The 24,669-nt window shown below is 39.8% G+C and overlaps 1 protein-coding gene across 2 annotated transcripts in view; it reads left to right on the plus strand.

Annotated features, from left to right (window-relative positions):
- RBKS (ribokinase) overlaps window positions 1-24,669 on the plus strand; it is a 123,003-nt gene that overhangs the window by 28,204 nt on the left and 70,130 nt on the right. For both annotated transcript variants that reach the window (XM_011972579.1, XM_011972580.1), the window contains exons 2-5: window positions 2,901-3,033; window positions 13,864-13,927; window positions 14,855-14,917; window positions 18,713-18,877. In XM_011972579.1, the coding sequence (XP_011827969.1) occupies window positions 2,901-3,033; window positions 13,864-13,927; window positions 14,855-14,917; window positions 18,713-18,877 (425 nt within the window). The remainder of the gene's footprint in view (window positions 1-2,900; window positions 3,034-13,863; window positions 13,928-14,854; window positions 14,918-18,712; window positions 18,878-24,669) is intronic.

Here is a 24,669-nt window from a genome sequence, read left to right on the forward strand (position 1 = left end):
GCATGAATGAAGGAATATATCACTTCTAGTTACAGTTCTTGCTTATGGAAGAGGAATGCTGCTGATACTGGGAATGCAATGGGCAAGATCTGGTAAAATATGAAGTTGTCATTGTCAGACAGTTGCCCAGTCATCCCTGCCAGTCTCCCCCTACTTCCCTAATCTACACCTCCACATCCTCATTTCAGAACAGTAATAGATGCTATATTGGGGAGACACAGAAAAGAGACAGAGGGAGGCTGGGTGCTGTGGCTCATGCCTGTAACCCCAGCACTTTGGGAGGGTAAGGCAGGTAGATCACTTGAGGCTAGAAGTTCGAGACCAGCCTGGCCAACATGGTGAAACCCCCTCTCTACCCAAAATACAAAAATTAGCCTTGCCTGGTGGCGCATCCCTGTAATCCCAGCTACTCGCGAGGCTGAGGCAGGAGAATCACTTGAACCGAGGAGGTGGAGGTTGCAGTGAGCCGAGATTGTGCCACTGTACTCCAGCCTTGGTGACAGAGAGAGACTCCGTTTGGAAAAAAAAAAAAAAAAAGAGAGAGAGTGGGAGAGACAAAGGGAGAGTCTTACAAAAATCTGTTCAATTAGCAAATATCTGTTAACTTCTTGTCAAGTGACAGACACATTGCATAAAATGGAGAACATGACATACTTGGTCCCTGTCCTCATGCAGGGAAAGTCTACAGTTGAGGGAAGAAAGACAAGAGTAGGGGAAGGATGCAGAAGAAAAAGAGGAGAAATTAGCAAAATACCAAAAGAGTGAAGAATTTCAGTGATCACTGAATTAATACAGTGCTTGTGTTAATAGAAGTTGTTTAGAAATGAGTTTAAATCCCAGCCATCTGCTCCCACATCAAACACACCTACTGTACCCATGATTTTGCCCTTCCCCCACATACATATGCATCCCAGTAATCATCTGGTGATTTTTAAATGAATTCTCACGTCAATAATAAAAATTACACTTGATTCAAACCAGTGAATTGTAACCCAGATCTAAGTATAAATATAGTGGAAATCGTAAGTTTCTTTAGTGACAGTCTTACTAATCAAGTTATTTGGCCTGTTTTTAGCCACATGGGATATTTTTTCTTTTTAAGGTTGCTGTGAGTGTTGTTTGTAGCAGCATCAGTAAGCCAAGAATTCACATAGTTACTCAATCACACAGATTACTCATCATTGCCTGTTCATAACAGAATCCTAAAATGTTTAAGATTTCTAATGCAAATCAAAATCTCATCATCACTTGTCATTGCTAAATTAAATGACAGGATAATAACATTACATTAAAACCATTTTTCTCTTGATTGAGTACCTTTTTCAGAAGTGAACCTTCTAGATGTATATTTTTTTCATCAGTACTATAAATGCATTTAGAATCCAAGATAAAAATAGAATTTAAAGGGGAGGAGTGGGATGTTTTCAAATTATTGATGAGGCTCTTTTGAATCTCAACCATATTTGACAGTGTACTGCAAGGGAATGGAGTAGTTCAGCTCAATTTATTGACACTTTTAGAGCTATATAAGGGAGGTTAACAGGTTGAGCTTGGTCCTTATTGAAACAATCGTGTGTTCTTAGCATCAGTTATAAGTCATCCCCTTGCAAACTGGCTGTTAGGGACCTATAGGAATTGGCATTGCTTTGTTCTAATATAAGATACTGGCTTCAGGTAGATCACAATCTATGTGGGAAATTAATATAGATTTCTAACCTGTAAAAGCAGCATAGGTTCTCAGTGGCCTTACTATTGTGAACTTACTTCTTTACCTTTCTTTCCTATCTAAAGCTAATTAACCTTTTATGGTCACACCTGCCCTCTTTTTATCTCTCCCTCTGGCCCTTGGCCCACTTCTTTGTGGCCAACTAGCCTATGTTTGTGCCACCTGCGCCCATCTTCTTCACGTGCCCTAGAACTCCCCAGAACGCCTCTTTCATTTTAAAGTCAATCATTTCCTTCCATCCTTCAAATATTTTATTTCTTCATACCTTCCATCTTTAATATGAAATATAAAAATCATACCCTGGATCAAACCTTTTATTATTTTTGCCTCACTTAATACTATCATCATTAGGCAATAATAGCATTATGGTAAAAATTCTTACCTCTTGGAGAAACTGATGAAGGTATTGACTCAAACAAGATTGGCTATGAGATGATAATTATTAAATTATTAAATCTGGATGATAGGTGAATGAGGGCAAGGGAAGTCAATATGCTGCTTTCTCTACTTTTATAGGTTTGAAACCTTCCATAATAAAAATTTAAAAATAACTTAGCTCTTTAGGGTTCCTTTTTTAAAACAGATGCTCTTTTTGAGTGAGTGCATGAAATGATGTGGTATGCAGGATGGCCTAAGACTAAAACCTGATCCTGCTGTCTGAACACCCCACTCTTACTCTACCCCTTAGTAAACAAAAAAGATTCTTTAGTACCTGGAATTGTAACTTCCCTCTCTCCTTAGGTCCTGTACTTGATTATCAGAATCCTGATACACTTCCTGCTTCTTGTTAAAGTAACCAGATAAATCCATATAGAAATATACATTAATTTCATCCCATTTATTAAATCCCACTGTGAATAAAGTTCTGTGCTGGCATTAGGAAAGGGAATATGAAGGAAAGGTATTCATGAATAACCCTGATGCAGTACACTAGCCACAGTAGTGGGCTCTAGCAGACAGAGAGGAATTCTGTCAAAGAGACTCATTCTTGATAATGATGCAAACTACTAAATGTCATCCTAAAGGAAGAGACAATCTTCCTTGCTTCTGCTCGTAATTCTAAGTGTTAAGACTATTTAGAGCTCTACCATATAGCCTTCCCTCTCTTCTAAAGAACTTAAATTGATTACAGTTACCAATATGCCTTTTTTCTTCTCTTTTTAAATTACAATAGTCTTACTTCTCGTTTGCCAAAAACTGGAGAAACCATCCACGGACATAAATTTTTTATTGGCTTTGGAGGGAAAGGTGCCAACCAGTGTGTCCAAGCTGCTCGACTTGGAGCAACGACATCCATGGTGTGCAAGGTAAGTATGAAGTATAGTGGAGAGGATTCTAGAGGTAAGAATCTGGTTTTAAGACTGGAGTTCATTGTTTTTATTTTTTTCAACCATTTTAAAGTGAACCATTCAGTGGCTTATAAAACGTAGAGTGGCATTTAATACATTCAACCACCACTTCTGTCTTGTTACAGAACTTTACTATCATTCCAAAACAAAATCCCTTACCCCTTAAGCAGTTCCTTCTCATTCTGTCTTCCATTTAAGGCCCTGGGAACCACCAGTCTTCATTCTATCTCTATGGATTTATCTGTTCTGGACATTTCATATAAATGGAATATATATTATGTGACATTTTGTACCTGGCTTCTTTCACTTAGCATACTGGTTTTGGGGTACAACATTGTAGCATATATCAGTATTTCCTTCCTTTTTATGGTTGAATAATATTCCGTTGTATGGATATACCACAATTTTTTTGTTCATCAATGAATGGATTGATGGATGCTTGGGCTGTTTCCACCTTTTGACTCTTATGAACAGCATTGCTACCAACATGCATATACGTCTACTTGAGTACCTGCTTTCAGTTCTTATGGAAGTTTATTGTTTTTAAAGATCTAAATGAGAGAGAGTAGTCTCCCTTGTCCTTTATATTAATGTCTACCTCATTACATCCTCTGGGAAGTAGCAGTTCTCAAATAACTTAATGCTGCATTCCCTGAATGTAATGAGTTTCTAACTGGGGTGTGAGAAGTGAGGGAAATTAGCCTACTCCAGTGGGTTTCTGCCATCCAGCTTCTAAACAACAGCATGAGTCATCCTGTTTTTAGCAGGTTTCACTGCAGCAACACAGCTTTTGGAAACTTCGTGTAATAACTGGTGATTTACTCATCTCTAAGTCATTTTCTTCTAATGCTGTATCTTAGATCTGAAAAGAATCTTGGTCTTAATGAACTGCACATAACTGATCTTTTGGCATTGTTTTGTTTTCATGTATGTAGAGATATGATATTGTAACATCCAGTATTCCTGTTTTTATCCATGCTACTGAAATAATTTGAAAATAAACGGGCTGCCAATAGTTTACATTTTTCATTTTTCATGAAATTTTAAGGTGCTAGCATTATAGTATTAGTATAACAGGAAAGGTAGATAATTGTGTTTGTTTGATTTTTAGGGAAAGCCAGGCTGGGTCTGTACATTATTAAAGGGCAAGAAAAATACAAGGAACTTAAAAGAATGAGCTTTCTCCTGTGAACTATATAGATTTTACCAAAAATTCTCAAAATGTCATTTTTCATTGCAGTCAGCACTTTTCTCTCCACAGGAGTTTTAAATGATGTATAAACTATACAATTATCACTTCATCTGCTAGTGAACTGTAATTTTATGTCTAACCTATGATTAACATAATTTTCACATGGCTATTGGGTCAAAAACATCACGTGAAGCATAAGATTCAAAGTAAGAAACCCTCTTTCGCTAAGATTGAGCTCTTGATAGATTTAAAATATCATTGTAATTAATCAGCAACTAATTATGTCCCAGGAATTATGGGGCTGTGAGAGGGGGCTGATTAAAAACTTAGGCCTGACCCATCTCGTACCTGATTAGCTGTGGAAGGTTTGGAGAGTGATCAGATGGTGCTGACTTAATTAAGAGGACCTGGGAACTGGAAAGAGGATGATACAATTTCCTGTGTAGGAAAACCTGGACGTAGAATTGGCGTTGGAAGCTATGTACCCAAAATGGCTTCCTGAAAGAGGGGAGTTCCTAGAGCTGGAGACGTTAAAGGAGAGATTAGAGAACCCCTCCCTCTTGGAAGCTTTATAGAAGCTATTTATGTAGCCATTAAAGTCAAGATTGGATGTCCCCTGGGATCTCTTCCAAGCCTAAGATTATGAAATTGGTTTTATTTTAGGTCTATTGAATTTGAGGTAAAGAAAGAAATGACAAAAAGAAATATTTGAATTATGGAACTGAACTTGGGAAATGAATCCTAAAACCATATGAGTGGATGGGAGAGGAATAGAAGCAGGGGGCTGTATTTTGAGAAATGTTCCAGTTAGGAGGTTGATTAAAGCAAAAGTACTATTTGCGTATGACAGTTTATGTTAGCATCTGTACAATGTTGAAAGTTCTATATATCTACCATGCCCCTGATTTAGTCATCTAATGTTTAACACCGCAGTGGATTTTAGCCTGTGTGTCTGCATAGCAGAGGATCAAAAAACATGACTGTAGCTAAAACCTATCCAGGGTAACTTTGGTTAGATAACCTGGGACCTTTAGACATGGAATTATTTAAAAGCTTAAGCAAATTGCACAATATTCTTAGACTTCTTAAAAAGAAAATAATATATTTTTATAATAGAAGTTATTTCTGTCCATTAATCATATTTTATCCATTGTGAAATACATTTTTATTAAGCAAATTAGTCAAACTTGCTTTATAGCAGTTTTGTTTTTTTTTTTTTTTTTTTTTAGATGGAGTCTCGCTCTGCCGCCCGGGCTGGAGTGCAGTGGCCGGATCTCAGCTCACTGCAAGCTCTGCCTCCCGGGTTTACGCCATTCTCCTGCCTCAGCCTCCCGAGTAGCTGGGACTACAGGCGCCTGCCACCTCGCCCGGCTATTGTTTTGTATTTTTTAGTAGAGACGGGGTTTCACCGTGTTAGCCAGGATGGTCTCGATCTCCTGACCTCGTGATCCGCCCGTCTTGGCCTCCCAAAGTGCTGGGTTTACAGGCTTGAGCCACCGCGCCCGGCCTATAGCAGTTTTTTAAAGATGACAAGTTCTAAGTAGAAACCAAAACTATGAAATTTATCAAGATAAAAATGAACAGATGGAGCAAAAGAAAAACAGGTAAAAATTTTCTATGGCTTTCTCAGCAAGATTGATTTACCTGTTACTACCTATAACAAACTAAACTTCAAGCTCTTACAAAGTAAGACTGATGGCCCAAACAAACTTCTTATATTGAGCTAGGGAGAAATATTTGTTAAGATATTGTGACAAAGAATATTAAAAGAGTTACCTCAATATTTATACAGTGATACATGTATAATGAAACATTTGAAGTACTTAAAAGTTATTTAGTCAGTTTTTAACTGAGTCATGGACCAAAGCTACAGTCCAGTGATAAATGGAGATGGTATTTTCAGATTTAAAATCCCCGCAGATATTGTATAGTATGAAAGTCGTCCTCCCAGGACAAAGAGCCTATTAGGACATCTTTCTTAAGACTTCACCTGAGTTAAGTGTTTCCTGCTCCATTCCATTGAAGCCAAATGTTAAGAGGAGGAAGTTATTCCTAAACATCAAAAATTGGCAGTTCAGGAGAGGACCATGGTCAAGTAAGGAACTCAAGATGCAGTGGCCCAATATGAGCACAGAAACCATGAGCAGGTATGAACCCAAATGACCCAGGTCAGGAATCAGCAAACTGGAAACACCTTCAAAAAATTACCCTGTCTTACTTCTTTCAAATATGAGACTGTCAAACTCTCTAATACAGGTAGCTATCTGTTCTCCCTTCAGAACCATCAAGCATGAAGTTTTGTGACAGAGGTGATACTGATGCAGGCTGCCCTGGTGGGCTTAGCCAGGGAGGGTTCTTGGCTTTGCCCAGGCAAGAATTTAAGAGTGAGCCAAGGATAAGAAAAAGCCACTTTGACTGAACCAGTGCTGCACGGCTAACCCATAGGCTGGGTGCCCAGAGGGTAGTGTATGGACTGTTAGCAACTATATTTACATGTACTTTAAATTATATGCTAATTAAGAGGTGGGTTATGCAGAACTTTTTGGAAAAAGGGTGGGGAATTTTCAGAACTATATAAGGTAACTTCCGGGCCATTGCCATGGCATTTGTAAACTATCCTGGGTCCAGTAGGAGCATCTTGTGCTAATGAGCAGTGAGAGCAACTAGAGGTCACTTTCCTCCGTTTCAGCCAGCTTCTTCATTGCACCATGTTTTGACCAGATCCTGCTTCCACCAGCAGGGTCCAACCGGAAAGTAAGACCTGCTGGCCTCCTAACTCGGTGTATTAAGGCGGTGTTGTTCAAAGTCCAGTCCTCAGACTGGTGCCAGGCTGCATGTAGATTGTCACTGGTCCAAACAGTACAGGAATTGAGAGTAAGCAGTTAGGATCATTTATAGCAATTTGACAGAATAACTTCATAGCTGTTGAATATAATAGTAATAATAAATTAGGCCTTGTAGTTTGTATGACTCTTTTTTGTTTTCATCTCCTTGTTATTGTATTTTATAAAATAGTCCACAATGGGTTGAAAGCCAGAAAAGGAAAACAAGGCCAATGTTTCTCCATGGATAGCTTGAAAAGCAGTGCATTAGAGTATCCATCACCTTAACCAAAAAGTACCTTCTGTGCTAGATTACTGTGGGAGAATCATCTGATCATGCATTGAGATTTTCATTTTCAGAGATCAAAAATTAGTCACCAGGTCTTTCCAGGTAATATATAATGAGGTGAAATCTGTCCTTTCCTGAACTCTGTTGAAAGACAGCTAGCTAAAAGTAGTTGGCTCTGTTGATTGGAATGCTCAGCCATATGTTCAAACAAATGATCCTATAACCAAGCAAATAGTATACACCTTACATAAGAAGAAGTGGTAGAAATGAGAGAAAATAACTGGATTATCTCAAACCTATCACCACTCTCATATAATCAGGCCTAATAATGGTGATTGTAGCATTAACTTTGTGTATTAAATGTCTTCATTTTTTTCTGAAACAGGATCTCACTCTGTTGCCCAGGCTAGAGTGCAGTGGTGCAAGCTGGGCTCACTGCAGCCTCAGCCTCCCCGGGCTCAGGTGATCCTCCCACCTCAGCCTCCCAAGTAGCTGTGACTACAGGCACATGCCACCATACCCAGCTAATTTTTGTATTTTTTGTAGAGACAAGGTTTCACCATGTTGCCCAGGCTGGTCTCAAACTCCTGAGCTCAAGCAGTCAGCCTGCCTTGGCCTCCCAAAGTGCTGGGATTACAGGTGCACACCACCATGCCCAAAGGCCATTTTTTTTTTCAGAGACAGGTTACCTAGGCTGTAGTATTATGGTGTAGTCACAACTCACTGCAGCCTCAAACTCCTGGGCTCAAACAATCCTCCCACCTCAGCCTCCAGAGTAGCTGAGACTATAGGCATGCAGCACCACACCCAGCTAATTTTTTAATTTTTTGTAGAGATGGGGTCTTGCTGTGTTGCTGAGGCTGGTCTCGAACTCCTGTCCTCAAGCAGTCCTACCACCTCAGCCTCCCAAAATGCCAGGATTGCAGCATAAGCCACCATGCCTAGCCTAAACGCCATTATTAAGGTAAACACCTCTTTATCTAGGATTTAAACAACGAGCAAGCTTAAATAACTGAGATTTTATAGATTCTTCTTATGTATTTTGTTATAAGGCCACAAATGACAAGATATAAGTTAATTTAAAGGATTTATTCAAAAAAGTAACAGCTGGGTTTTGTATGACAACAAATGCAACTTAGTCTCCTCAACCAGCTGTTCATTATAACCCTCAGGCACTGAAAAGTCACAAAATGTCTTCAGTTGCAAGGAGTAAATTATATTCATCTTAGTTTTAGTGTTAAACCTATTTTTTGTATTCTAATGCTTTGAAATTGGTAACCTGTTTTAATATATGTGATAACTTCTTGAGCAGAATATTCAATTTCATGTGGCCTTGGATAGGATATTTTGATCTCCTATGTTTTATTCACCCCAAGTGTATGTTGAAGAGTAGAATTACTAGATGGTTTCTGCCATTTGAGGATTCCAAGCAGCCTAAACAACCATTCCTCAATCATTTTGCAAAATAGAAGTTATGGTGCTGACTGAAGTTGCCCTCCTTAGCTTCAGGTCATAGTTCTGGACTCTGGAAGCCCTGCCAAAGCTCTGCTTCAGTGCAGAAGGAGCCCTCCGAGTGATAAGAGTGAAAGAAGCATCTCAACACCCTTAGCTGAAGAAATGCTCTTGTTCGTCATATACCCAGCCCTTTTGCTTTCCATTACCCTTGCTGCATTGTCAAATATAGAAGCCACTAGTCACTTGTGGATATTTAGATTTAAATGTAATCAAAGTTAAAAATTGAATTCCTCAGTCACACAGTCTGTATTTTGAGTGTCTGTATTGGGCAGAACAAATAGAAAACATTTTCTGTATTGAACAGCACAGATATAGAACATTTCATCACTGCAGAAAGTTCTGTCGGATGGCACTACTCTACAATATTCAGGACAGAACTGAGCCTGGGATTTCCAAAGAGCATGTTGAGTTCTGAGCGTTCCCTTTTGGCTTATGTGCAAGCGCTTGTCCATAGTTGCTCTTGACCTGGCTTCCTTCATGTGGAACAAGCTCACACAGACAGGCTATTTCAGACTATGCGGGTTTCCAAGAATCTTTCTGCCCAAAAGTATTTCACTGCTATAGCCAAAAGAGTGTGAGAGTGCCTTCAAGGAAGCTGTTGAAAACAAAACCTTGTATGGAACCATTCTAGAATAGTTTGGGTGCTTGTAGTCATGTTCCTTCAAGAATGGAACATGACAGCCGGGCATGGTGGCTAATGCGTGTAATCCCAGCCCTTTAGGAGGCTGAGACAGGAAGATCACCTGAGGTCAGGAGTTCAAGACCACCCTGGCTAACATGGTGAAACCTCATTTCTACTAAAAATACAAAAATTAGCCAGGTATGATGGTGCACACCTGTAATCCCAGCTATTCAGGAGACTGAGGCAGGAGAACCACTTGAACCCAAGAGGCAGAGGTTGCAGTGAGCCACGATTGCACCATTGCACTCCAGCTTGGGCAACAAGAGCGAAACTCCGTCTCAAAAAAAAAAAAAGAATGGAACATGACTACAAGATGGGTCCAAGGGAAATGAACAGAAGGGCAACTGATGTGATCAAATCCTGAAGAGTCTCCAGTAAGCTTTTAAGAAGGCTAGACTAACAAATATGAAATTGCCAACAATATAAGATGATATTGAACTATGGGCTTGATTAGGAATGTCATAGGAGGTCTGGAGATGAGAGGATTAACAAGGGCCAGAGTAGGGAAGGTAGACCTTAAATTGATACCTGAAAAACAGGTGAGGTTTGATTTGGTGGAGGAGAGGGCAAAGGACTTCTAAGTTCTCAGAAATGATGGTAAGGAAGCAGACAGGTTTCTTTCTATTGATATATCCAGAAAGGAACAATGTTCTGTGGAAGAATGGAACACACCAGGAGTGACTGAAGCCTGGATTGAGACATAGTCCATTGAAGTAGTGCTCACTGGCAGGACAGAAAAATAGAAGTTCAGTTCAGAAGTATAGTTGAGAGGTAGCAAGCCGAAAGGCCTACAGGAGCCAAGCAGGTCACAGAAATTGCAGTAGGCTAGATAGGGACTGTGATGAAGTCAAGAGTCTATGCCACTTGAAGGCACTTACCTCTCAGTTCCAGACGGTTTGCCTTGCAGGAATGTGGACGCGGCGTTACCAGAACCTCTGAATGTTCAGAACCTCCTGGACATCTGTCTGTTTTTGTGAAGTCTTCTAATATTTAAGTATTGAGAACTGATTAAAATTAAAAACAGAATTAAAATTAAAACAAAAATAACAGGGCATTTATAGCAAAACCTGCACACAGATATTTATAGCAGCTTTATTCATAATTTCCCAAACTTTGAAGACATCCTTCAGTAGACAAATGGATATTTAAACTCTGGTACATCCAGATGCTGGAATATTATTCAGCTTGAAAAAGAAATTAGCTATCAAGGCACAAAAAGACACAGAGGAACTTCAGTTGCATATTACTAAGTAAAAGAAGTCAGTCTGAAAAGGCTACATACTGTGTAATTACAACTGTATGATATTCTGGAAAAGGCAAAACCATATGGAGACAATGAAAAGATTAGTGTTTGCCAGAGGCTAGTGGGGAGAGAGGGATGAATACACAGAACACGGAGGATTTTTAGGGTAGTGAAACGATTGTGTATAGTACTATAATGGTGGATATATGACATTTTATATTTGTCAAAGCCTATAGAATATTCAACACCAAGAGTGAACCCTAATGTAAACTATGGAGTTTGAGTGATAATGATATGTCATGTAGGTTTATCAGTTATAACAAATGTACACTTAGTTGCAGGATGTTAATAGTGGGGGATACTAGTTGTAGGAAGAGACAAAGTATATGGGAACTCTGTACTGTCTACTCACTTATGCTGAGAACTTAAAACTAGTTTTTAAAATAAAGTCTATTTTGGCCGGGCGCAGTGGCTCACACGTGTAATCCCAGCACTTTGGGAGGCCGAGGCGAGCGGATCACAAGGTCAGATCGAGACCATCCTGGCTAACATGGTGAAACCCCGTCCCTACTAAAAAATACAAAAAATTAGCCGGGTGTGGTGGCGGGCGCCTGTAGTCCCGGCTACTCGGGAGGCTGAGGCAAGAGAATGGCGTGAACCCGGGAGGTGGAGCTGGCAGTGAGCTGAGATTGTGCCACTGCACTCCAGCCTGGGCGACAGAGAGAGACTCCGTCTCAAAAATAAAATAAAATGAATAAAAAATAAAGTCTGCATGGAGACTATCCTGGCTAACACGGTGAAACCCCGTCTCTACTAAAAAAGTACAAAAAACTAGCCGGGCGAGGTGGCGGGCGCCTGCAGTCCCAGCTACTCGGGAGGCTGAGGCAGGAGAATGGCGTGAACCCGGGAGGCGGAGCTTGCAGTGAGCTGAGATTGGGCCATTGCGCTCCAGCCTGGGTGGCAGAGCGAGACTCCGTCTCAAAAAAAAAAAAAAAAAAAAAAAGGCTGCTTTTTTAGAAAACAGTAGTAGGACAAACGAAACATATCTAGGAGTCAGATTCAACTTTCAACCCACCAATTTACAGCCTCTGCTGTAGATTCAACCTTAGAGTTCAAGCCAAGGTCCAGCCAAGGTAGCAGTCAGATAAATGGTTAGCATTAGAGAGGTATGGGAGAAGATAACAGGGGTGTCCTGACCAGCACAGTGACTGCAGAAACGGACAGTAGGGAGATGTCGGTAAGATGCCAGCAGTTGGTATCAAAGGCCTTGCAATCATAGTTTTCTGGCTTTGAGCCACAGACCTAAAGTTCTGGCCCCTGCAAATAGCTGGCCAGGCAGAGAAGAGTACCTGTTCTGAAAGAGCTAGAGGGCGAAGCAGATGAAGAGGATACACACTCGTGCTGACAGAAACGGGGAGAGATCCAGTTACCAAAGTGGACCACAAAGCAAGAATGTGGTCACAGGACCCAGGCACAAACACAGCCACTTAAATTATAGTTCAGTGGTTCAGGGGTGACACTAGGTGCTGGGCTAATTAGCTTTTTCTTTTCCTTTTTTATTTATTTATTTATTTATTTATTTATTTTTTTTGAGACGGAGTCTCACTCTGTCGCCCAGGCTGGAGTGCAATGGCGCAATCTCAGCTCACTGCAACCTCCGCCTCCTGGCTTTAAGCACTTCTACCTCAGCCTCCCAAGTAGCTGGGACTACAGGCATGCACCACCACACCCAGCTGATTTTTGTATTTTTAGTAGAGATGGGGTTTTACCATGTTGACCAGGCTGGCCTCGAACTCCTGACCTCAGGTGATCTGTCTGCCTTGACCACCCAAAGTGTTGGGATTACAGGCGTGAGCCACTGCGCCCAGCCTGAAGCTAATCAGGACTTTGTTAGTAACAGACAATAGACACTCAATTCGAAATAGCTTAAGCAAACAAATAAAAATAAGTAAATTTTTTAAAAAGAATGTATTGCCTCGTGTAACTGAAAAGCCCTGTGGTAGAGCTGGCTTCAGATGACTTAGGGGTCCATTAGGCTGTTAGGAGTCTGTGTCTGTTTGTGTCTGTCACTCCTGCTTTCTGTTATGTTTCTGTTTTCTTTCTAGCTGTCTCTATATGGTGAGCCCCAGTGACTACAAGCTTACATTCTCTTATAGCCAGCAATCTTACTGGGAAGAAAACTTGTCTTCCCTGGTAGTTTCAATAAAAGTCCCAGGATTGAGTCTTTTTGGACTGGTTTAGGTCACATGCCCATTCATGAACCCATCACTGTGACCAGGGTGGTGGAACATTTTTTTTTTTTTTTTTTTTTTTGAGACAGAGTCTCACTCTGTCGTCCAGGCTGTAGTGCAGTGGCGTGACCTCAGCTCACTGCAACCTCCACCTCCAGGTTCAAGCAGTTCTCCTGCTTCAGCCTCCCGAGTAGCTGGGACTACAAGGAACACGCTTTTTAATCAGGCCTGGGTCCCTTGGCCAACTTAATTTTGTTGTCTATAGAATGGGACAGAAATGGGTGTCCAAAGGATTCAACAGAATAGATGCTAGGATGCATAAACAGAATTCCATTACACCAAGTTACTCAAGTTAGCTAGGGCCTTTAAAATTTCCTTTTCTTTGCCTCCACATGTCAGTGTCAAGGGAAAAGATAAAAAGATTCTGGAACATCAGGTAAGGCATGACAAAGATGCCCATATTTACCATGAAGTACAAATAGCTGAGATTGTTCATAAATATTGAGGATTGATGATGGTAGACAACTCCATCTCAGTGGGAATTATCACATGAACAGCTCAAAATGAGAATGACTTAATGAGTGGCGTTCATTAAATACTTCACATTTTAAGTAGGATATAAGTGAAACATTATTATATAACAATTCTTTGGGCTGCAATCAAGTCTAGCATCTTATATTAAGAAGATTAATTAGCTAATGTTTGTAAAGTACTGTGCAGATATGCCCTTTTAAAATGCTAAGTATTCTAAAAACTACATTGTAGCATTTTACTAACTATAAAAGATCTAATATTCATTATTTCTTTGGTACAGGTTGGCAAAGATTCTTTTGGCAATGATTATATAGAAAACTTAAAACAGAATGATATTTCTACAGGTAAAATTCCCATCTTTTTTAAAGTTACTGTTGATAGCTTTTTTCCATGATTTTGTTATGAGAAAAATTGAATCTAGAGGAGAATTATTAGACCTTCCCCTGGTGGCCAGAGAATTTTTATGCACAGCTTTGTCCATTCTTGCTTAAATGTCCTTTGGTTTATTCTTCCATGTACATTCCTCCAGATGGGAATAAAATGATAAGAGATTACAAACCTTCATCTCATGGATATGTGACAAATGACAAGGAGAAAAAGGTGCTGCATTCACAAAAGGTGTTTTAAGAACGTTACAGCTGGCAGCACTCATTAGAAGCCATAGAGACTGAAACCATTATTTCACAGAAGAGAAAACCAAAGGCCAGAGATGTTCTGTGATTTTTCCAAGAGCACACAGTTGGTTGGAGCCAGAACCAGGACTAGAATAAAATCTTCTGACTCCAGTTCAGGGCTCTTTGCTGCTACCAAAGACTGCCTGGTCAACATTTCTGTTTATATGCTAGACCTTGATTCTTGGTGAAATAACAAGCTTATGAGAATGAAAATAATCAAACAAGTTCATTTTATAGGTTTGACCTTTATTTCTTATCTCAACTCTGACATTCCTTTCAAGGAAGAACATAAGTGTGTTGGTCTAGAAAAATGCATATGTATACAATTATGAATAATTGGGGGGACTTGAAAGTAGGAGCAGTTTGGTGGGTTGTTACTAATGCAGAGAAAAGGTGCAACTAAATATAAAGCTGTCTATTTTTCTTGTTGTATAGATGATGGGTATAAATTAGCACTAATTACTTATTTTTTTTATCATTACAGATGGTTAAAGGTTAAAAAGTTTTTCCGAGGATTAGTGTTGTATTGAAATTGTTAAAATAAATTATACATGCCAGTCTGTATACATGTGATTGTAATTTTCTTTTTTCTTTCAGAATTTACATATCAGACTAAAGATGCTGCTACAGGAACTGCTTCTATAATTGTCAATAATGAAGGTAAGTGTTTTGCATATTGGAGTGTCATTTCGTAAGACAGTGTATTTCCAGAGTTAGATCAGAAGCATCATCAATTTTGACCCATAATCCTATGGACCTCTTACTACAGCCACCACTCAAGGCCTAAAACATAGTTTTTCCAATCCAAATGTAAATGTGTTTCCCTTTATTTATAATTCTCACGTTGATTGTTCAGATCAGTTTTCAGACGATTTTCAAAATTGTCTCTCCAGTATATATGAAGTTGCCTCAAAATAATATGTATATGCTGTAATGTCCCCATTACCCTTCATGTGAACTTATAATTGACATTTGTCTCTAAAAGCAGTCAAGCATTCATCTGTCATTTCAATTACACTAGGTAAATAAATGTAAATAGGTGCAAAGAAAAGTTTGATGAGTCATATTTATAGAATACGTTCTGAGCAAATGGCAGCAACTAATTACATCCAACTTATCTTTAGTGTTCAATTTTGTCTGTTCTTTCAACAGCAATCAAATCGCAAAAGTCTATATATACAACTAAGTCTGCCACAAGGCTTTGCCATAGCTGATACATGTATCTTTTAAAATAGTAATTGGGCCTGGCACAGTGGCTCACACCTGTAATGCCAATGCTTTGAGAGGCTAAAGTGGGAGGATCACTTGAGGCCAGGAGTTCAAGGCTGCAGTGAGCCACAGTCCCACCACTGCAGTTCAGCCTGCATGACAGAGTGAGACCCTGACTCTAAATAGATAAATGAATGAGTGACTGAATGAATGAATGAATTAAAACAGTGGCTGAGCGTGGTGGCTCACACCTATAATCTCAGCACTTTGGGAGGCCAAGGCGGGTGGATCATTTGAGGTCAGGAGTTCAAGACCAGCCTAACCAACATGGTGAAACCCCGTTTCTACTAAAAATGCAAAAACAATTAGCCGGGCCTGGTGGCACATGCCTGTAATCTCAGCTACTCAGGAGACTGAGGCAGGAGAATCGCTTGAACTCACGAGGTGGAGGTTGCAGTGAGCCCAGATCGGGTGACTACACTCCAGCCTGGGCGACAGAGCAAGACTCTGTCTCAAAAAAAAAAAAAAAAAATAGTAACAACCTTCAAGTCAGGTTTTTATAATTTCTGCCAACTGTTTTAATTATAAAAACACCTACATAAGATGTTTTAAAATCAGAATCAATATTCAGAAGGACGCAGCATTTCGTGGGGCACCTAGGACAGAGCCTCATGTGTTGTGGACAGTGTGCATTTTATTAAATTAGGATTTGTCACAATGTGTCTTTTATTTATAATGCAGCTTTGCAGGATCATTTCTCACAGAAAATACAGTATTTTTAACTCAACTTTAGTGATTCCAAGTTGCAATAATAATGGTATGTTTCACCTAAAGGTAGTAGATAAAAGTTTTCATTCTAACTATAGAAAGCCTGTGTTCATTTAAGCTACCTTTTAAGTAATTATTCCTGCCAACAGCAGCTCATTCCTTGTCTTAACCCTCTTTTGTTGTTGTTGTTCTAGGAATATCCTCAAGTTCTCTTTCTTATTTATGAACAAAATCTGCATTTTCCATGCAAAGATATAATGTAATAGTGTGTGTCAAGTGCCTATTTGGTAGACCTTGCCTGGTTTACAGTGTACAGTAATGCCCTCAAGAGTATAGGTGGTAATAGAAGAATTCAGACAAATACACAGAGATGGGACAATCAGCTCCCTTAAACGAAGGAGTGAGTTTGCAAGTTTAGTTTTGACAAGTTAAATTTGAGGCATGAACAAGCTAGCCATATGGCATTGTCCATCAGACAGCTATAGTCTTGGGCTTGTTGCTCAGCAGCTAAGGCCAGGCCAAAAATTTGGATCTGGGAGACAGCAACATGGAAGTAGCAGTTGACTCCAACAGAGAAAATGAGGTCACTGAAGAAAATGAAGGAGAGATGCTGTCTTTCAGCAAGTGGGTACTTTGAATTTTTCCAGGACTGAGGTTAGGTTTATGCTGAACCATCCCCACTTTATTAAGCCTTCCTCGTGGCCAACAAACACATCTGTGGTAAGATGATAGGATAGAATTTGTTCTGTGTTGAGAGGTGATTTTAGGTCATATCTATACAAGATCAGCACGAGCAGCCTGGAGCACAGAAAATGCCTGCTACAACTCATTCCTCCAGATCAGTGTTGTCCAATAAAAATAAAATGCAAGCCACATGTGGAATTTTAAATTATCTAGTAGCCACATTTTAAAAAGTAAAAAGGAACAGGTAAATTTAACTTAGGCAATATATTTAACCCAATATGTCCAAAATATTATCATTACAGTGTGTAATCAGAAATTTATCTTGGCTGGGCGCAGTGGCTCATGTCTATAATCACAGCACTTTGGGAGGCCAAGGCAGGTGGATCACATGAGGTCAGGAGTTCGAGACTAACCTGGCCAACATAGTGAAACCCCGTCTCTACTAAAAATGCAAAAAAAAAATTAGCCAGGCGTGGTGGCACACCCCTGCAATACCAGCTACTTAGGAGGCTTAGGTGGGAGAGTTGATTGAAGAACCCAGGAGGTGGAGGCTGCAGTGAGCCGAGATCGCATGACTGCACTCCAGCCTGGGCAACAGAGCGAGACCCAAAAATTTATCTTATTTTTTTTTTAATTTTTAAAATGGTAAGAATGAATGGATATTTTACCTTATTTCCTTTGTACTATCTTTGAAATCCACTTGTATTTTGCTTGAAGCACACCTGAGTGGACTAGCCACATTTCTTTTTTCTTTTTTTTTTTTTTTTGAGACAGAGTCTCACTCACTCTTGCCCAGGCTGAAATGCAGTGACGTGACCTCAGGTCACTGCTACCTCTGCCTCCCAGGTTCAAGCGATTCTCACACCTCAGGCTCCCGAGTAGCTGAGACTGCAGGCACATACCACCACGCCCAGCTAATTTTTGTAATTTTAGTAGAGATGGGTTTTCAGCATTTGACCAGGCTGGTCTTGAACTCCTGACCTCAAGTGATCTGCCCACCTTGGCTTCCCACAGTGCTAGAAATTATAGATATGAGCCACTGTGCCCAGCCAGGACTAGCCACATTTCAAATGTTCAATGGCCATGTGGGGCTTGTGCTCATGACTACCATATTGGACAGCACAGCTCTTAAGGGTTCACCTTACAGATGAAATGCACCACCACCCCTCCCTCATTCAGGTGGGATTAAAGACAGCAGGTCCAAGTAATAAGAATATATCAGAATCCTTAGTTCTGTTTCTGTTTGATCCATTATAGTATAAGCCAGGTATCCCTCTCTCTTCTATATCTGATACAATTTTCTATCTGTTAGATATTTTAAATGTGTTTTGATTGACAGCATCACTTTTTAGAATACCATAGGGTACACATGAACTGCTTGCATACTACAGTGTCATACGAGTTTATTCCTATTTATATTCGTCTCTATAGCATCTGTCATTTAGGATTCAGAACCTTTACCACATACATATACCAGCTATTTTCTATAGAAGAAATGTTTAAAGTATGTTATATGTCATTTCTCAACTAATATTCTTTATATATAAGAATATTGGGAAAATCTTTTTAAGATTTTGCTTAAGGTGATCAGAATAATGTGAATCTTACAGAGATATTACAAAACATACATTTGGAACTCAAAATTCAAGCTGAATAACCTAGAAATGTTAAAATTAATACTTACAACACATTTTGTATAATGACTTTACAAGGGTGATTGTATTCATAACACTGCAGAATATCATTGCTTGGCTTTGTTTAGTTTTAATATAAATAGGTGGAATTTCTTTATAGGCCAGAATATCATTGTCATAGTGGCTGGAGCAAATTTACTTTTGAATACAGAGGACCTGAGGGCAGCAGCCAATGTCATTAGTAGAGCCAAAGTCATGGTCTGCCAGCTCGAAATAACTCCAGCAACTTCTTTGGAAGCCCTAACAATGGCCCGCAGGAGTGGAGGTAATTATACATATTTGTCATTGTTTCTATAAAAGCTTTTATCGCCATCTTAAAGTTAGCCGTCTTAATTTTAAGTTAAGCAAAGCAATACTCTTTCTGTAGTAAAATATTCTTTCTTCCATCTGTGAGATTCATAGTCTTGTGGTTCTTGATAATGTTAGAGAACCTTACAAACGGTTAAAAAAAACATGAGTAGCATTTCCAAAATCCCTCCATATAAATCTTCAATGTAGTTGGAAGAAATGGTACAAGTAGAATTAGAATTCCTGTAATCCCAGCTACTTAGGAGGCTGAGGTAGGGGAATCGCTTGAACCCGGGAGGTGGAGGTTGCAGTGGGCTGAGATCACATTGCTGCACTCCAGCCTAGGTGACAAGAGCGAGACTCCATCGCAAAAAAAAAAAAAAAGAATCCCTGAAGCAGCCGCTTGTCCAAGGTACACATTAGGTGGTGAAATGTTTTCTACTCTGAGAAGCAGAGGTCAAGCTGCATGTCATACATACAAATACATACATACATACATACATACATACATACAAATACATGCATACATACAAATACATACATACATACAAAACTAACTGGGGCAGCCCAGTTACTTTTTGACAAACATCTCTAGGAATTGAAGATTAGATTTTTTTCTCCTTTTCATAAAACTTTATCATTTTCAATAAACAACAAAAGATTGTTTATATGTAATATTTTCTATGTTATCAATATCCATTGACATTGCCTCTTTTGTTTGACCTTTGATTTTGGAAATTTTCAAACCTACAAAAGCAGCAGAATTGTACGATGAAATCCATCACCCAGCTTCCAGTTAGCAACCTGTAGCTAATCTTGATTCATCTGTTCTCCCAGTCACTCCTCTTCTCTCACCTCCAGCAAATAACAGACTTTTTAAGAATCCAGATAATTTCTTTGTTTGCTTCTTTTTCACCACTGACTAGTGGGGAAAGCATCTTCTGAATTAAAATCCCATTTCTGTCCCTGTCAGCCTTGTGGTCCTAGCAGAATTACCTGATTTGTCTGAGCCTTGTCAGTAAAATGCATATAGAAATACTCCATCTGCAGAATTGTTCTCAGGATGGAATAAAATAAAATATGATGCCAAGCATGGTGTAGTACATGGTGGTAAATCCCAATTTTTTTCTCTTCCATCCACTTCTGTCTTTAAAGTTAGGATAATATCCTGATCAAGCATCATTTGGTGAAAAAATTCAAAATAAATAGTAGCCACTCTAACATGATGACTTCTTGATGTTGTGGCAATAGTTCTGTGATTTTTTTAAGAATAAAGTAGAGAACCACATTGACTTTTTCTGAAGATACAAAACTAAAAAGAAAAAAGAAAAAGAACTGTGTGTGTGTGTGTGTGTGTGTGTGTGTGTGTTTATATAAGTGATTTCTCCCAAAGTGTACAGTGTTCTACATAGAAATAAATGGAAAATAAGTCAGTGAAATGATTTTGTGGAGAATTTTTAAATGTTCGTCCTGATTTCACAAATTTTCCTCTTGGCAAAACAACATGCTGTGGTAAATTTTCACTGACATTTAGTGTATTTTTAATGGACTTGAAGCTGTCAGAAAGAATTCTAAGCCAAAACCCATTTGGTTCCATTTTCTCAGAGTGTCACAGTAAAGTCTAATGCTTATGGTTACGCATTCTCTGCACTGTGCCCATCTCAGCAGAGTGATGTGAATACAGGGTGCCACCCTGCTCCTGCTCTTGTGTTTCTTTGTATAGATCAAAGCGTATTCTCGTGTAACTTCTGTTTTTTTCCTACTATCCCTTGCTGCTCAGAGATCACTGTTTCCTCTGTCCTAGTCTAGTTGCCTGTTACCTACCCAGCTTGTGAAGGAGAGAAAGGTACGGCAGCCACAGTTGAGGATCTAACCTTTCACAGGTGAGAATAGAGTAATCCGGATGGGCAGGCAGCCTACCCTGGGGCTGTCATTGGGTTGGGTCCAGAAAGGCTTCATCCCCTTCCGTGTAGCTCTTCCATTTGGGAGCTGGAGGACCCAGGGCAGCAGGAAGGTGGGTAGGTAACAGTGGGTCACAGACCACTTGGCCTACTTCACACTTTTACTAAGAGCCAGCATGCCTTGCTATTAATTCTGCATGAACTTCCTTATATAATAATATCAGAAATAGTAATATCATGCATTTATATGTACTTTACAGCTTACGAAGTACTTTCTTACACATTTTATCCTCAGAAAAACCTTATGACAAAGATATGGCAGGTAGTGTTCTCTCAGATTAACGGTGAGAAGACTGAGACTGAGAAGTTAAGTCATTTGTTCAACCAGTGTCACACTTTAAGTTATGGAAACCGTGATTTCAGACTCTAAGACCCAAGTTCTGTCTCCTAGTTTAAACCGCACTTCAAACTGCCACAACCCATTGATTCCAACAAACTGAGCCTTTATGAAGAGTATCTCTAGAAAAATCAAGTCCATAAATGTTAACACTGTCCAGCACGTGGCCTAAGCTTTATGTGTTTTTCTGCCCAAGAAACAGAGAAGAGGCTCTAAAGTGTTTTCAGCACTGTGACTCCAACAGAACACACACGGGTGCGCGCGCGCACACACACACACACACGCACACAAGCACACACACTCATCTGTCCAGAAGTCCTCCAGTCAGGCGGCTTTCTCTGGCCAAGTCAGCTGGTCCCTATTTGGTAGATACTAACGAGATGCAGCTTAGATTCTATTCCATGAGGAGGGTGTGTGTGTGTATGTGTATATGTGTGTTTGTGTGTGTGTAATGTATCATCATTCTCATATGCAAGAAGAGCAGTATCCCAGCACTTTGGGAGGCCAAGATGGGCGGATCACGAGGTCAGGAGATTGAGACCATCTGGCTAACACAGTGAAACCCTATCTCTACTCAAAATACAAAAAAATTAGCCGGGCATGGTGGCGGGCGCCTGTAGTCCCAGCTACTCAGGAGACAGAGGTGGGAGAATGGTGTGAACCCGGGAGAAGGAACTTGCAGTGAGCCGAGATCGCGCCACTGCACTCCAGCCTGGGCGACAGAGCAAGACTCCATCTCAAAAAAAAAAAAGAAGAAGAAGAAGATTGGTATAATGAAAGGAGAGCATTGGTTTGGGAATCATGAAATATGGCTTTAAATTCATAATCAATCAGCAAATGGGGGATCTCAGTCAAGTAAGTCAGTTCCTCACTGTGGACGTCACTTTCTTCTGTGAAACCAGAATTGGGCTGACAGCTCTCAGGGTTCTTTCACGTCACTTTGGACTGATCCCAGAGCAGAGTGGGCTTAATGATCTCTTAAGCATTGAGCGCCCTACCCTTTGCCCCAGGAAGCTGCCTATGTGCCGAACAGCATTATTCCATCTTCAAGAAAGATGATAAAGTCATCATCATCATCATCGTCTATGGGTTTTGTTATCACAGTTCCATTATCTTTACTGCTTACAAGTAGTGAATTTTGAATTAAGCACATTGTATAACTAGATTATGCTAATATATCAGTCATGAAAATCCAGAGGAAAAGATCCCTACATCTTTGAATATACTGTCTCAAAACTCTGTCTCTATCAAAATGAAAGCATCGATTTTAAAGACATAGCAGCTACAACACCAAAAATCGGTAGCCCTGTATAGCCCCCATCCTCACCAGGCCACAATGCTATGAGGTAGGCCCACCGAAGAGCCAATGCTGCAGCTGCTTGTGATGAAATTATGCATGTTGGTTCTGGTCTTTATATCCATTTCCAAGCAAATGGAACAGTACATGAACAATTATAAATAATTGAGATTGTAAAATTGCCAAAGTTAAATTATCAGTATGATACAAAGTATCTTTTAATGCCACTTAGTCCTTTTGCCTTTGGCAAGCAAAACTTCTTGTCTGGTCATCCAGACTTTCACAGTGACATTGTCCAGCACATAGCCCAAGCTTTGAGTGTTCTTGCTGCTCAAGTCACAGAAAAGAGTAATGGACAGCAAAGCCAGTATTTTGAGTATCCCAACATGCTCGCAGTATCTTCACTTAGGGTGATTTTCTTCCCTGGTTTCTCTGAGCTAATTATTAGGACCTTCCTAACTGTCCAGCCCCTGCCCTCCATGACAACACTATAAAGAGTTTCTGCCTCGTTTTCCTGCCTTTTAGCCTATACATCTGCTCCTCCAGGCCTCACCAGTTCCTTACTGACATTATTGTGCTATCCATTAACATGCAGTTAAGATAACTAGGAGTTTAGTTCCTCTGACACTACAATTAATAATAATCACTGTTGGGTGCTGCCAGTCACCTCTGCAACTCCAAGTTACTCCATGGTACATTCCGTGTTCTCTAGCTCTGCCTGGTCCCAGGATGACATAATGGCTTCTACCTTGTCTATTACAGATTTGCATTCTTTGATTAGCTGCATCTGCTAATTTATGTTTCTTTCATCATGGTAGAGTATGCTTATTTGTGGTAGCACAAGCCGAGAAGAATCCTTTCTTTATGGCAGTTACACTTTTCCTCTAAATTTAGTTACTAGTCAGACTCTAAGCCTATGTATCCAGTTACTATTGAAGAATGCTGTCCCTCAGTAAAGTACAGGCAAATAAGATTGATTTTTATACAGTATTTACAGTAAAATTACAGAATTCCTTATTCTAGCAATTGATACTTAAATTTTAATGTAATTTTTTCCTTAAAATTTGTTTTTATTATGGAAATTTTCAAATATATATAGACATACAGAGAGTAGTATGGTAAACCTATCTATACTATCATTTAGCTTCAACAGTTACCAACATGTGGCCAGTCTTTTTTTCTACTTTTAAATTCAATCTTTTGTTTTAGACACCGTGGGGTACATGTGCAGACTTGTTTTTGTTTTGATTTTGTTTTTCTTGTTTGTTTGAGATAGAGTCTTACTCTGCCCACCCAGGCTGGAGTGCAGTGGCATGATCTCGGCTCACTGCAGCCTCCACTTCCCAGATTCAAGTGATTCTTATGCCTCAGCCTCCAGGGTAGCTGGGATTACAGGCCTGCACCACCACACCCAGCTAATTTTTGTATTTTTAATAGAGACGGGGCTTTACCATGTTGGCCAGGTTGGTCTTGAACTCCTTACCTCAGGTGATCCACCTGCCCTAACTTCCCAAAGTACTGGGATTACAGGCATGAGCCACCGTGCCGGGCCCTCATATACGGATTTGTTACATAGGAATATTGTGCCCAGGTAGGGAGCATAGTACCCAATAGGTAGCTTTTCAACCTGTGCCCCTCCCTGCTCCAGTACTCTGTAGTGTCTGTTGTTCCCATCTTTCTGTCCATGCATACTCAATATTTAGCTCCCACTTATAAGTGAATACATGTGGTATTTGGTTTTCTGTTCCTGTTTTAATTTGATTAGGATTATGGCCTCCAGCTCCATCCATGTTGCTGCCAAGGACATGATTTCATTCTTTTTTATGGCTACATAGTATTCCATGTGTATATGTACCACATTTTCTTTATCCAGTCTACCATTGATGGGCACCTAGGTTGATTCCATGTCTTTGCTATTGTGACTAGCATGGTGATGAACATACAAGTACATGCTTCTTTTTGGTATAATGATCTGTTTTCCTTTGGGTGTGTACCCAGGCATAGGATTGCTGGATCAAATGGTAGCTCTATTTTAAATTCTTTGAAAATCAATCTCCAAACTGCTTTCTAAGTGGCTGAACTAAGTTACATTCCTGCCAACAGTGTGTAAGTGTTTCCTTCTCTCTGCAGCCTCACCAGCATCTGTTGTGTTTTGACTTTTTTTTTTTTTTTTT

The sequence above is a fragment of the Mandrillus leucophaeus genome, unplaced genomic scaffold (genome assembly GCF_000951045.1).
Source record: "Mandrillus leucophaeus isolate KB7577 unplaced genomic scaffold, Mleu.le_1.0 Scaffold13, whole genome shotgun sequence".
Classification (NCBI taxonomy): Eukaryota; Metazoa; Chordata; class Mammalia; order Primates; family Cercopithecidae; genus Mandrillus; species Mandrillus leucophaeus.